The 14,945-nt window shown below is 48.5% G+C and overlaps 1 protein-coding gene across 3 annotated transcripts; it reads left to right on the forward strand.

Annotated features, from left to right (window-relative positions):
- Positions 1 to 118: 118 nt before the first annotated feature.
- Positions 119 to 13,508, forward strand: atf6b (activating transcription factor 6 beta). Of its 3 annotated transcripts, none has more exons than XM_085346375.1 (17): positions 119 to 404; positions 2,121 to 2,200; positions 4,653 to 4,734; positions 4,833 to 4,892; positions 4,974 to 5,053; positions 5,153 to 5,360; positions 7,204 to 7,374; positions 7,702 to 7,871; positions 8,036 to 8,215; positions 8,692 to 8,774; positions 8,861 to 9,067; positions 9,436 to 9,543; positions 9,662 to 9,758; positions 9,869 to 9,939; positions 10,241 to 10,340; positions 10,429 to 10,513; positions 10,774 to 13,508. In XM_085346375.1, exons 1-17 carry the CDS (start codon positions 332 to 334, stop codon positions 11,064 to 11,066), a joined length of 2,148 nt encoding a protein of 715 aa, XP_085202501.1. In that variant the 5' UTR covers positions 119 to 331; the 3' UTR covers positions 11,067 to 13,508. The 3 variants fall into 3 exon arrangements, with proteins under 3 accessions (XP_085202501.1, XP_085202502.1, XP_085202503.1); XM_085346376.1 differs by having other exon boundaries at positions 9,872 to 9,939; XM_085346377.1 differs by having other exon boundaries at positions 10,245 to 10,340; positions 10,774 to 10,830.
- Positions 13,509 to 14,945: the final 1,437 nt, after the last annotated feature.

The raw sequence follows: 14,945 nt of genomic DNA on the forward strand, positions 1-14,945 counted from the left end.
TTGGCCCAATATTTAGTCAATCACACATCCCTGTGCTGTGATTGGCTTCTCTAGCAGACGTGGGCGGTAGCTCTGCCCAAAAGAAGCGTTTCCTTGTGCTGTCATATGCGACGTAAAAGGCAAGGACCTACAGTTCAAGAGGATACAGAAAGTTGACATAAATAAGGGAATTTAGAGCAAATATATATTTGATTAGTTTGAATTATAAATGATATCTTTACATCACACCGCCCAGCTATCTTGATGCGGACGCTGGAGGCGGTAATCTGTCTGTTTGTTTAGCTAGCTGCTATCGAGCCTCCTGCTCTTCAAACACACCGCCTGCGGGGCGATGGGTACGGATCTGTTGTCGGACTTGGACAGCCGCTTCTTCGCGGATAACCTGCTGACGAGCGAAGACTGGGGTGAGGCAGCATTTTGAAGCATTAAGGGTGAGGCTGAAGCATTCAGAGGAGGCTGACGTGATAGCGGGGGTGTGGATGCATCGAGAAGGCGAGGCGACGCAAACGGGGTCGTCGGAGCGTCTTCGGCGCTTATTGTTCTCACCGTGACATCTGTGTTCACGACAGAACTGGTCAAATATATTCGTATATGATGATTTTTGGGTTGTGTTAGAGCGCACGCGACTGCAGGGCTGTCCTGTGCACGCACTTCCTCCTTCAGCCTGCTCGCCCGGACGCGCCGGTGTGTTCAACACGTTGGCTGGAAACGTGAGCTGCTTTAATTTAACCGCACACGTCGCCCTCTGCGTGTTGTTCCCCCATTTCCGCTAAAAACCCGCATTAAACCGCGTACTGTTGACATGTTTCAGGGCAAAGCTCGAGCCGCGGTCAGGGGGAGGAAGAGGGCTGTCACGACTGTCGTGATCAGCGCACGCTGTTATCGCGATATCTGCTGGAAACTGGTTAAAAAACCTCATCAGCCTTCTCTTATCTCCAGCTTCACAATAACCCCGAGAAAGGTGGTGTAGGCAGGTGGATGCAGGTGGAGGGTGTGCTGTTCCCTTTGTTAGAATAACATGTCATGGATAACCAGTCAGATAGAACAGCCGTGCTGTAGATGTAGCTCTCTCTGTTATGTTAACATTTTTAAATAAAAAAACACGTTTCCAGGATTTACCTGCCTGTTAAACAGTGAAGTAGGTTTACAACCCGTTTTATTGTAGCTGTTAGACCAAAGAACTTATAGCGCCCTGCCGCTGCGGTAAATACAGTTTCATCTAATCTCACCTGAGATTAGATGAAACTTTAATGATCCCCCTGAGAGAAGTGGGTCAGAGCAGCAGCAGGAAGAGTGAATACACCTGAGAACAAGAGACGCTTATAAAGGACAATAACGTGTAAAACACAGCTATTTCTGACCAAAGTGCATGCATGCTGTATGTATGCACACAGCAGCACAGGAGGCGGAGTCATCACATATAAACTTCTGTGTGTAAAGAGTTTAGGTTTTTTATTTTGTTGGTAAGAGAAACTCTGCTATTATTATCCACAGATCAGTGTGTATTTATCAGCTTCTAGAAAATAAAATGGTATCAGCATCTATAAACATGACAAAACAGTAAGAGGAGACATGAGAAACACCATTCAGCCCTGCTGTGTGTTAATGGTGCATAGTTTGTCCACAAGGGGGCACTCTGCAGCTTCCTCGTTGATAACAGCTATCGGGACATTTAATCTTTCTTAATCACAAAAATATCCTGTATTAGTCAGTAAATCATTTTAAAATCTGTGATCGTAGCGTCTCTGAGCTCGAGTTCTGGGATACTCGAATACTTTACGCCGTCTCCGGCTGAGCTGATGGACTCATTTCTAGTCCTGTCCATCTGCTCACACTTCAGCTCCGCCTCCCATCTCCAAACCATCACAGCAGGTCTCACCTCCATCTTTAAACCTGCTGCTGTCCTTCTGTCACAAATCCTGTGCAGAGATCTGGAGGATTCATAAAAAGTAAAGGTCACATGCAGATTTTTTGAGTGCTGCTCTGACAGCATGTGGCTTCAAACTCCAGAGGTGTGAGGAAAGCATGACGGGAGAAGCAGAGTTGACACCATCGCGGTGTGTGCGTGGTTGAAGCTGGTTTTGTTTTCTCTCATGTATGTGGACTCGTGTCTCCTGCAGATGCCTGCCTGTTCCAGTGTGAGAGCATGGAGGAGGGCGAGGACGGGGACTTCGGCCGAGGCTTGAAATACGACGCATCGGTACGTTCGACACACAAAGCTCACGCTCTGCTTTCTGTGCACGCCTCACATTGAACCCGACACCCTGCGACCAGCACTTTCACACGGTGATGAAATCCAGTGTGTAGCTCTGCTGCTACATAGATTACAGACAGTTCAGAATGCTGCGGCACGTATTCTAACTAAAACCAAGAAGTTTGACCATATTACTCCGGTTCTTGCTGAGCTGCATTGGCTGCCTATCAAATACCGTATTCAATTTAAAATTTTGCTGCTTACGTTTAAAATTATCAATAATACTGCACCAACCTATCTTAAGGAACTTTTAAACCCTTATGTCCCTGCCAGGGCTTTAAGGTCATCCTCGCAGTTATTGTTAGTTCAGCCCAGATCTCGGTTGAAATCTAGAGGCGATCGATCGTTTGCCTTTGCTGCACCTGAGTTATGGAACAGCCTCCCGATTGGCATTCGGGAGTCTGATTCTATTTTTTCTTTTAAAGCACGCCTTAAAACTTATCTTTTTGAACTTGCCTTCTCTACCCGTTAAATGCTGACTGTTAACTGTGACCTATTGCATTAACTTTTTACTATTCCTTCATTCTTGGTGTTCTCTATCATGCGGCACTGGGTCTGCTATAATCTATGTGCTGCAGTCCATTTTATTAGTGGCTTTCTACTGTGAACATTGTCTGCTGTTCTTATTATATTTGATATTAATGCTCTTAACTGTATTATTTTATTGTTTTTTGTAAAGCACTTTGGTATGCCTAAGGCTTTTAATGTGCTCTATAAATAAAGGTTGTTGTTGTTGTTGTTGTACACTTACAGCTAATCCTAGATCATCAGCACTGTCAGATGATGTCAAACCAAAGTGTTCAGCCGCAACATTAAAACCACCTGCCTGATACTGAGCAGTGAAGACGGCTGTGAGCCTGCAGGGCTGTGTGGGCTCTGCCTCTGGGACCTGGCCTGCTGTGACTCGCTGGGCACATTTGCGTAGCCTCACAGAGCTGTGAGCTCATTATTTGACTGTCTGATATTTATGAAAATGACGACGCTGAGCCCAGCGATCGCTGCCTGATTGGGTCTTTCGAGTCGCTGCACTGCTTCCCTGATTCGTCACTCCACTATCACATGACCCACAAACACATCCTGGATAGCAGGAGATCAACATGTACAAGAATAAACGGACAAATAATTTCTGAAGTAGGGATCATTTGAGTTTTAACAGATAAATTGATTTTGCTCAACTACAGCAGCTTTGCATGAGTGATGGTTTAAAATAAGCCTTCTTATACTTCCACTGGACCTCACTGCAGCTGCTCAGTTCATAATCTGTCTGAAATGAACAGTTTGAGTTTGCCCCACAAACGGGTTTGAAGAGCAGGGGCGTGGTTTCTGTGGCCGAGACCTCCATATAAGGAATATTTCCCCTCTGTGGCTTCAGCTGCATCAAGAGTGGGAAACAGCTGAGACTTCTAGACATGTTTAATATCTACATCAGCCATCGTAGCTGCACAGTCAGGAAGACAAAGAAAAGCAGAAGAAGCTTTTTTTAGCACCAGAATCTTTGTTTGCTTTGTTTGTTTGTTTGTTTTTTAAATAGAAAAACAAAACTTTCAAAGTAAAAGTTTGTTTTTCTGGATTTTGGTTCTTCAGATTAAAAGTCTCTGAAACAGACTGACACATGACTGTTTTGGTTAGCAAGCTGCTGTGAATGCAGTGTTTGCTAGTTTAGCTGTGAGCTTAAAGTGCTGCAGATGGTGATTAATAATTGTTATGACTTTAACGATCAGCGGTGACGTGGCGTGTGTTGCGGAGCTGCTTCCTGGTTGAAGCTGCAGGTTCAGCAGGATGTTTCCTGGTGTTTTGTTATCTGTGATCTGCAGGACGTGACCGACAAGTTTACTGAATTGCAAACAGTTTCTGCAAACGTCCCACCTTAAAATAACGATGGAAATATTTGGCGTGCTGCTTTGGCCCTCAATGAGGAGAAATGTTTGCTTCATGTTTATCACCTGCTTCCTGTGACCTTTGACCTGAATTGAGTTTCCACATCACAGCTCCTGATGCTTCATGCTTCAGCAGATTTACGTCCTCACAGAAACGCAAGTTTTTGTCTGAGTTGTTGTAGCTGCAGATCACAGCTCCGCCCACTTTGCTGCTTTGGTGACAGCGGTGTGATAATGAGACACACACACACTCTCGTTTTGGTATCTTAGTGAGGACATCTAATTGACATAGGCGTTCCCTATCTGCTAACCGTTAACTATGAATGCCTAACCCAACTGTGACCCTGACACTAACCCCACACTTTAAGTCTCAAACATGCAAACTCGTGAAGACGGGCACGTTTGGGCTGTTGGTCCCCACAAAGATATCTAAACAGGCGCATGCACACACACACAGTTGCTGGGTCTGATTGTTTACTTTCTTTGCTCTCTCTCTCTCTCTCTATCTCTCGTTCTGCCAGTTCGACAATGACCTCGTGCTCACCCTCGATCCTGACAACCCTACGTCGCCCTGGCGACACCTTGACGACAACCTTCTCACAGGTACATGGCGGTCAGCGGACCGTGGCGACCTTAAACCACCACCGTTTAGTGTGAGTTTGATGTAAATGAGCTGTTTCCTGTGTGTGTTTTCTTTGAAGCTGACGCTCCGGCCATTAAAAACGAAATGACAATAACGCAGCCGCTGCCGGTGGAGATGTGTAAGTCCCTGTCGGGTTTCTTTTCATGGGGTTTTGGATCGTTTGTACGTTTCCTGTGGTTTCACTGTTTGTCGTGTGCAGTGTTTCAGGTGAAAGCAGAGCCTCCCTCGCCCACGTCCTCGCTCGAGTCCGAGTGCTCGGCCTCTCCACCTGACCCACAGGTGTGTCTCAGTCAGTGGGTATATTATAGAAAGCTAATGAACACAGACGGGTTTGTTATGGCGTTTAAAAAGATGTCCTCGTTTCTCTCTCCTGCTCAGATCACCGTTAAAGGCGAAAATCCTCCGACTCCTCCCTACATGTACGGAGACGTGCTGTCGCCTCCTCTAGGGTCCATGGAGGTTACCGTAGCAACAACAGCACCCCCAACACAAACCCAGATTGCTGCGGTGACACAGACGCAGCTCCAGACGCCGCTGACGACGCCGATCCCGGCGGTCATCGGCGGGCTACAGACGCAGGCTACAGGTACGACCGCTCGCCCGCTTATCCACTGAAAGCAGCCAATGGGAAAGCTGGGTGTGGTTTGGTTGCTTTGGTGATTGGTGCACGAGCGCAAGTTTTCCAGGTGTGGCTACAGAGGACCAGTGTTAGCTTAATGAGCAGCTTCCCTGGCTGGGAGTCATTCTCCACGTCAGGAAGCATCAGAAACATCAGGCCTGCTTCTCCAGCTTCGTGTAATCAAATGTAACCTTTGTCCAAGAATCACACCAAAACAAGAAGAACGTCTTGGAGGCGCCTGGTTAGCTGCTGTGACGCCGAGGTCAGACTTTAGCCTTTTGACACAGTGATGGACAATCTGAAGCTCAAAGTCTGATTCAGGGTTCTCAGTTTAATGAGCTGTGATCAGCTGATGGCCATGGAGTGATGTAACAGCCACGCGTTCAGAGTTCATCAACCTGCAGGCTGATGACGAGCTGCTGATTCAAGCCTGATGTTCAGTAATGACAAATAACCAGCAGGCAGAAAGCGTCGCTGCAGGGAGGCTGTTAGAGGTGCGTGCGTGTGTGTGTGCGTGCGTGTGCGTGCGTGCATGCGCGTGTGTGCGCGCGTGTGCGTGTGTGCACTGATACACGTTTATAGGGGAGGTCGGGTCTCTCGGGGAAATGTAAGTTTGTTTTGCATAACTGCACTTTAAACATAAAAGTTGTTTTTAGGCAGGCGACGTCATACGAGCTGCAAAAATGAGCGAATGTCTGTGTGCAGATTGTATTCTGCTTGGTGTTGTTTGTTCGTGGCTGCTGCACACGTCGGTCTAAAAACAGGATGTTCCCGTGCTGGTTAACTTTGGCTCTGAGCTGCACTTCAGTGTGAAGCAGCTGTGGACGAGTCGGCGAGCACAGCACCGGCCCTTTGTGTGAGAGGTGAAAGAGTTCAGGTGTGTGAGCTCTGCCTCAGTGGCTCTCTGCTGTTTCCAGGTGTAAGCCTGCTCAGAGAGCCGGTGTGAATAAGGCAGCAGCTCAAAGCAGCTTTTATCTGAACTGTGGGGAAAACGGAGCGTCGGCGGGTCGCTCGAGCTTTCATGTTTGGGCTCTGCCTGAAGGGAAAGCTCTCAGTTTACTGGGCGACTGTGGAGGTGGAGCCTGAACATAATAGGTCAGTCCCAACAGACATGAATGTCTCATCTGCTGCAACCTGATCCTGGTTAAAGGCAGAGAAAAGGCGAGTGTATCATCATCATCATCATCACCACAGCGACTCACTCTGAGGCTCGCCGCTCACCTTAAAGTGTCTCTAATGAACATCAGAGGGTTTGGATTATAAATCCTGGCAGTGATGGCCGTATGAAAGCACACGCTGGTGTCACGTTAGCTTACCTCTGTATGCGTGTGTGCGCTCTGCCAGCAGGATGTGGAGGAGTTTAAATCCTGCTCAGGGTCAGACGCGTCGGGTAACCATGACAGCGAGAGGACATCACTGAGTGAAATATGTTTCCAGAAGTTTCTGAGTGATTGAACTCAAACTGCTGTGTTTATCTTCTAAAATCAAGTTTGTCATTAAAAGTTTGGAGCATTTCCTGCTCTGTTGTGGACAGCACGCCTGCAGCGCTGCAGAGCTGCAGCGCCTCCACACCGGTTGTTCTGTGCGAGCATGCAAACGACGCACGCTAACAAACCTGTTTGTGTACTTTGGATTAACTGCAGCGTGCGCGCTCCGTCCTGTTTGCATGCTGAGCCTTAGCGTCGGGTTTCACTTACGCTGTCGTTTAACCAAAGAGCCGCGAGGTTCCAGTCTGACCTGTGACCGCCGCTGCAGCGTCTGTTAAACGGCGCCGTTTTAACCTCTGACGCCGCCTCTTTGTCTCTTTCAGTCTCTCTCAGTCCGAGCTCGGCCACGTTAAAGGCCAACACCATCCTGAGCACCAAACCCCCCATCCAGCCCCGACCCGTGTGCGTCGCCACCCTCCCCGTCTCCCAGACCGCCACGCCGGCCAAGGCGCTCATACTGCAGGGCCTCCCCTCCATGGACCAGACCAGACCTGGTAACAACATCCTGTTTCTTCCTTTACTAATCCTTCTGTTTATTTCCTTTCCCATCACCGTTTCTTTTATACATATCTACTTTTATGTTTCACATCTAAATAATTTAATTTATTATTATAAGTTAATATATTAATTTATTTCTGCCTTTGCTTTTCGTGGCGTTTCACTTTGTGCAGCTGATTTAATAACGTAGTCGGGGAATGAGTGATGACGGAGGGATGCTGGAGTCCGACCTTTAACCTTCCTAAACAGTCATGTGTTCAGTTCTCGTGTGTCGAGGATGCTCTGAGCAGATTCGTCTTCATCTTCTCCTCTTCCTCCTCCAGTCGTCATCTCTCCGTCCGTCTGCCTCGGCTCCACGCCGGCCATCGTCAAAATGGAGCCCGTCTCTCCCAGCATCCCCCAGCACTGCTCCAGCCCCACGGCCCCGCCCACCAGCAAACCCATCGTCCCGGCGACCACGACTTTGCCCGGCAACAGCTCGAACGGCATCGATGTGAGTACAGCACTGACGTTACAGCCAGTACCCACAATTCCTCACTCTGAGCCTGTGAACGGATTACATCACACAACTTTCACACAGCTCCTCCTCTTCTTCCTGTCCTCTCTTTTTAACTTCCTCCTTCCTGTTTCCCTCACTGACCACCTCCTCCTCCTCAGATGAAAGTGCTGAAGCGGCAGCAGAGGATGATAAAGAACCGCGAGTCGGCCTGCCAGTCGAGGAAGAAGAAGAAGGAGTACCTGCAGAACCTGGAGGCTCAGCTGAGGGAGGCCCAGCAGGAGAACGAACGGCTCCGCAAGGAGAACCAGGCACTGAGGGAGAGACTGGCAGGGAAGGAGGTGAGACTCCAAGAAACATCACAACACACGAGTGAAAGGTTTGATGGAAACCGCGCGTGAACCGTTCTGCCTGCTGTTAAACTGTAAACGCCGGGAGCAGCAGGACAGCAGCGGACACACCGGTTGGTGGAGTCCTGCGAGCTGGACGTTCTGGTTGTTCGTGTTTTCCCTCTCAGCTCTTCAGCTTCACGCCATTCCTCAGCCTTGTGATAAGGATCTGATGCGTGACAGCAGCATCAGAGCGCCAAGCGTGGCGTTCAGCGTAATGTCGCTTAACCTGCTGCTGAGTGAGGAACGTTCTGTGAGACGCAGCGTCTCTGCGTAACGACACTGAATGATCTGCTGAGGGAGCCAAAACCACCAACAGGAAGTAACTGAGACAAAAGGGGAGGAGTCAGACGAATAAGAACAGAGTCAGATGGACCTGCTGCGTCAGCGTTCAGGGTCATTCTCTCATCGTGTTCGTGTCATTTCAGGGCGCCGAATCAGCGAGTAACAAGAGAGCCGTGTGCGTCATGGTCGTCCTCCTCTTCATGACCTTCAGCTTCGGACCCGTCAGGTATCGTTTGCGACTCGTCGTGAAAATATTTGCCGCCGCAGATGTCGGCGCCGCTTTTGATCAGCACGTTCTGTTCTGCATCACAGCATCACAGACAGGAAGCTGGCGACGGGTCTGCACGAAGACGTGGTGTCGTTTACAGGACGGCGGCTGCTGGAGATCGAACAGCACCAGCAGGCGCCGCCGCCGCTTACCAACAAGGTGGAGGACAAGACGGAGACGGAGGAGGACGGAGGAGACGAGCGATGGAAGAGAGCGGAGGCGAAATACGCCGCAGAGCCGTATCAGTTCAGGTGAGAGGAAGCTGATGTCGGCGTTTTGTGACATCACTGCGACTGTCGGCTTTGAGTGTTTGTGCTGCCATCACACCACAGGAGCAGCTCTGAATACAGAGCGCTTCAGCAGAGGCGGAGCTTTATCACACAGAGAGGTCAGGGGTCAAACACCCAGCCACAGCAGCACCAACACACACACACACACCCACTGATACACCAGTGGGTGTGTGTGAAAGTGTCCACGCTGTCACAGTTATCAGCTGACAGACACGTTTAACAGAAGCCCGCCTGCATCAGACCGTTTCTCCACACTGAAACAAACGTGTGTGTGTGTGTGTGTGTGCGTGCGTGCGTGTGTGTGTGTGCGTGTGCGTGTGTGTGTGCAGAAACCTGAGCGACGTGTTCAGTGATGTGAAGGACCTGGTTCTGCAGGACATCGACCGTTACTTCACCTCCTCTGACTGCCGGCAGTTCAACCGCTCCGAGTCTCTCAGGTGAGTCTGACTGTGTTAGGATCTCCACGCTGGCGCTGTGGCTCGCGCTGATGTGAGGAGCTGCAGCTGTATTTAAACCTTCCTGCTTCTGTTTCTTTGCTTCCTCTGAATCTTGCAGGCTGGCGGACGAGCTGAGAGGATGGGTCCATCGACACCAGATCGATCGCAAGAAGTCCGGAAAGCCGAAGATGGCCAAGAAGGCCAAAGTCGCCCAGGTGAGGAGTCGTCTTCATCTCCCAGAGTTTTAATCCTTTAATGGAGAACAGTAGTTGGTCTTCAGCTCACTGGGATCTGTGTTTTGTGTCACTTGTGTCTCGTTCTGCAGCAGAAAGCTCAGCAGAGGAAAACCAACTTCTCCAGATATCTGCCGATCCAGACTCACCGCTCCATAGAAAGGTACGACGCGCTCTTCATCGCCGAGCGCAGACCTGCTGATGGTGCAGCAGTCAGCCTCAGCAAGTCAGACAGGAAGTGACATACATGACCATCGTTTAAAGAGTCTTTAAAAACATCCAAAGCTTAAATCGCTGAATGTTTCTGTGCTGCTGAAACTCAGTTATAAAATATTTGTGCTGATTGTTTAAAAAAAAACAACTTTTATTATAACGTGAGCTCATGTTAGCTGAGAAACACTTTTGCTGTGTTGTTGCATTAATGTTGGTTACTGTCCAGCCTGATGAGTCTCTCCCTGCTGCAGTCAGCTGCAGGTGCTTCCTGGTCCTGAGGTCACCTACAGCGACTTCCTGGACGCCATCGACCGCAGAGAGGACACGTTCTACGTGGTCTCGTTCAGACGGGTATGACGCACGCGCACACACACACACGCACACACACACACAGCAGGCTCTCACAGCTGTGCGTGTTAAACGGCGTGTCTTCCTGCAGGATCACCTCCTGCTTCCAGCCATCAGCCACAACAAAACCAGCCGGCCCAAGATGTCCCTGGTGATGCCGGCCATGTCTGTAAACGGTGAGTGTGCACGCTGTGGCGCGACAGGCTGCAGTGCAGCTGTGAATCACTCGGCGAGCGCCGCCGTGCACAGCTGACTCGGTCACGGCGGCCCAGCGAGCGCCGCGCCCTCATGGTGAAGATAAAAGGCTGTCATTGGCTCAGCTGCTGTTCTTCTCCTTATTGATACAGCTGTCCTGATGATGATGATGATGATGATGGTGGTTACTGTTATTATCATTAACCAGCCGCTCTTCCTCCATCTCCCTCCTCTTCCTCAGAGAGCCTCTATAACTCATCTCAAGGCTACGAGATGATGATGCAGGTCGACTGCGAGGTCATGGACACTCGGATCGTCCCCATCAAGTCGTCCGCCGTCCCCCCCTCGCTTCGAGACCCACCCCCGCCTCCCCCCTCCTCCCACGGCAGCTCCAACCATCACCACAGCAACCACACCTCACTCCGAGGACGTCACCAGCACCACCCCTCCTCTTCCTCTCCGTCTCAGAGGCAGCCTTTACCCGCCCGCCGACGGACAGCTGAATACTTAATCAGCCAATCAGAAGGAGTCTGAAGGTCGGAGGTTAAAGGTTGGAGAAAGACTTGAAGTATAACCTCACTGTCCCTGCACCAGGTAACGGTTCCTCCTCCAGCAAACAGGAAGCTCCTCTCCACACACAAGTCGAGTTTCCTGCCGTTTCCCAAAAGGTGAAAATTCAAGAAAACAAATTGAACTTGAGGACGTCCCACAAACGCCAGCATGTTTGTAAGAACGACAGCGGCGTGCATGCTGCGTTTTAATGTTTAACAGCGAGAACGCAGCGTGGAGAAGCTGCTCCATGAAGCGCCCACAGCCACACATCTGTCACCTAAGCTCCGCCTTCTGTACCTCATAATTCAGACAGAGGACGAGCTGAGCTTCTTCTTTCACGTACAAACAGGAAGTCTGTTCTAATGCTCTGAAAGATCCGAGTAAACGTCAGAAATAAACTTTACAGAATAAATTCAGCTCATTTACAGGATCAAGTGTAACGTTCATCCTTCAGAGACACCGAGCACAGCGCTGAGACGTTAACCGGCGCCAGCGTGTTTTTCACGTTTTAGTGAGTCGTAATTATGAGATACAGAAGCCCAGAGGAGCTGCAGCGCCTCTCAGCTGTCAGTCCGGCAGCTGCTGCATGAAGCAGGAGCCGCAAAGATGTGACGGCGTCCGTACGGCGCGAGGTGTGGCATCTAAAATATCGCCAGCAAAAAGCCAAACCAATGAAATTCCACTGAGAGTGAAACAAAAGCAGCTCGTTTGGTACTTTTGGGTTTTCTGTGGTACAGCAGTGAAATCGTTTCTGCGTCGTGCGTCAGCCGTCGCCTTTATCAATGTTTTGTTTTTTATGCTTGTTTTGGAGCGGTTATTTAATAGTTGTAAATATGAGTGTAGATATTTTGTCACCTTTTTACTTTTTCTAATTTTTGTTTTTTCACAACAAAAAGTAAAAAAACAAAGAAAAATATTTTGTATTTGTCGGACGGTCCGGCGTGACTCTGTGCTGGTCGTTTGAACTCGGGATTATCTCCTGATCTAAAATATTTATGGATATATATGCAGATTTTTGATCTTTATTATTGTACAGAATTAACGTGTAGAAAACTTCATACAGTTTGTTTTATTGTGAAAAATCTTGGCCTGTTCTGCTCACTTCCTGTCTTTTTTTTTTTTTTTTTAAGTTTAGACTCTAACAGAGCAGCTTTGCATGATCCACAGTTCATAATAATCCTTCTTTATCTGATACGGGGCCAGTTTATCCTCTGTGTGGAAAAATAAAAAGCTGCTTTGGCCACTCCCCTTTAACCTTTCTTTTGAATTTTGGGTGGGGCTTCTGTGGCTGAGATGACCATATTAGGGATGCTTTCTTTGCGACATCATCCAGAGCCACAAGGAGAAAAAAACTGCTGAAATTTTCCATTTGAGCTCCTGGATCATAGGACGATTGTCCATTAGTGCACATATGCTTGTGTTTACCACGAGCACGGAGGGCGGGGCAAGAGACCTGGCGGATGAAAGCAACCCCCAAATGTACAGAATAGCTCCGGCCCGCTGAGCTGACGCTGTGACTTGTTTTTGAGTATGTACAAAATTTTCAATCGTTTAAAAAGTTTAAAGCGCCCAAGTTTCACCCATCAGGGTCACGTTTGCTCAGCATTATGGGAAATGTAGGATCTGCAGCCTTTCTTACAGTGAACATGTGGGAAAACCTCCTCCTGTGTTAATGTCGTTTCACTTCATGGTGTTTTCCTTTCATACTGATGTTACTCTTCATGTGTGCAGAGAGGAACGTGGAGGATATGAAGGTAAACTTTTCCTTTTAATGGTGGTTTGAGTTTTAAAACACAGATGGAGCAGAAAAACGAGATTTGTCAGCTGCTCGTTGGTTCTTTCACACACAGTCGGCTCATGTTTCACTTCCTGGTTTCTGTAATCTGAAAACGCACTGAAAGCTGTTACTGAACCTTTGGGGTGCTTGTTGATCAGCTGACATTATGACATCACGCATTTAGATAAATCCTCAGGAAATGTTCTGGTTTGTGTCTGTTCATCACAAGAATGACGTTTGCATTCTAAATGTGGTTCAGACGTAGTTTTATTCAAAACTCCGACCTTTGACCCGCTTTAAGAGCCACCGTCTGCTCTGCAGCCTGTTCTTGTACAAACCAGATTGTGAGCTCGCTGAAGCTGCACATATGAAAATGTAAACTGTCCTTTTTTATGTAAAGGGAATAAAATCATGAATGTGTAAATATTTCACAGGCTCCTGCTGATTGGTCGCTGCGTTCATGTTAGCAGGAAATGAATCAGAATCAGACGGCTGAAGGTTCAGAGCCGCGAGCTCCGAGGAAGCCGGAAGACTCACTGACCCCTCACTGACCCCTCACTCACTGACCTTTCACATCACAGACTCAAAGGGGACTTTTATTTTTCTCACTGCTCACACTGGATTTTTTAAAAAAAATTAATTGTTCACATTTAATTTCATAAGTCAGGGAGAAAAGAAAGCAGGTTGAGGAACAGACAGGAGAAAAGTCTGTCCATCCAGCAGAGGGCGCCAGAGTGCTGCAGACTGACACTTCATGAAAGAAGAACACTGACGGAGGCTTTACCTGTGCAGGTGAGGAAGCTCAACCTGAAGAGACGACCTGCCTGTAGCAGACTGAGTCACAGCGCAGACACGGAGCAGTGAGGTGGCGCTCCCTCAGGCATGAATACACGTGTAGTGAAAGGCGGGGCCGCCTCACCTGCTTAGATTACAAAAACAATCAAACACTTAAAGTCACCTGTCATAGGAGACAAAGACTGCAGCAGCATGGGGTCATCACTCAGTCACATGACCTGCTGTGATGTTTAGTTTCGCCTCAGTTTCAGAGATCAAAACTCAAAATGTGTCAGTTTGATGGTCCGTTAATGTGAAAAACTACAGATGGAAGAATCTGAAGACATAAAGATGAAATATTTTTAAGCTTCCCTCTAAATTCAGATCTAATACCTGGGTCGTGTTTGTGGTTTCCTCATGACGGCCGTTTCGTGCAGACTGAATAGATGCTGAGCACTTCAGCGTGCTGATGCTTCAGGCTTATCTGGCACGCAGTCCCAGCGTGGATGTTTATTTGCTCGTTCAGTGAGACGCTGTGTTTATAATGGAAAATCGTCCACATGCAGTGTTCGCATATACAGCTCCCTGTTACAGGATAATCAGGACAAACTAATTCTTTATTCTTTAAGACGTTTCCTGACTGGCTGTAAACAGATAATACTCGTAATTACCAGCCTGTTAAAAAACAAACAGCAATTAAAGGAGTAAAAGGAGAATTTACTGGCTCGGGGTGACGTCAGCAGCCGGCCGCCTGTTTGTTAGCAGTGTTTGTGTGGGAGACAGTTGTGTGACGCGGTAGTCGCACACAGCTGAAGGAGAATCTGTTTTGGTGGAACTCTGCTGTGTGAGGTCGACTTTGGGCCGGCCGTCCAGACGGAAGTCTTCACAAAACATCATCCAATCCTGAGCCACGCTCGGTCAGTGGACGTGACCGAGCGTAAAAGCAAAGAATCGAGCTCCCGATCAGCACGTGGAAGCATCCAGCCATGAACCAAACACCAGTCATGTTTATAACCACATTTTAAAGACGTTTCTGCAGGACTGAGGCTCAGTGAAAGCTGCTGGTGATGTCGCAGAGCTCTGTGTGCGCACTGCTGTTAAACAGCTGTTTAGTTTTGTTTCTGACATTTGGGGCAGAGCTCTGTGAAGAGCCGAAGCTTTAGCACCACGTCCACAACGCAAATAAACAACTATCAGAGCCGCGGGCACAAAGTACGACTCTTTATACCAGCACAGCTGCTTTCTTCTCCAAACGTCTGAGAGGGAAGCGCCTGCATACGGACAGACGTGTTTTAGTGTCGGCGCGAGTG

Source organism: Diplotaxodon limnothrissa, linkage group LG22, assembly GCF_057381915.1.
Source record: "Diplotaxodon limnothrissa isolate DT_005_m linkage group LG22, D_limnothrissa_male_GT1.1, whole genome shotgun sequence".
In the NCBI taxonomy this organism is placed as follows: domain Eukaryota; kingdom Metazoa; phylum Chordata; class Actinopteri; order Cichliformes; family Cichlidae; genus Diplotaxodon; species Diplotaxodon limnothrissa.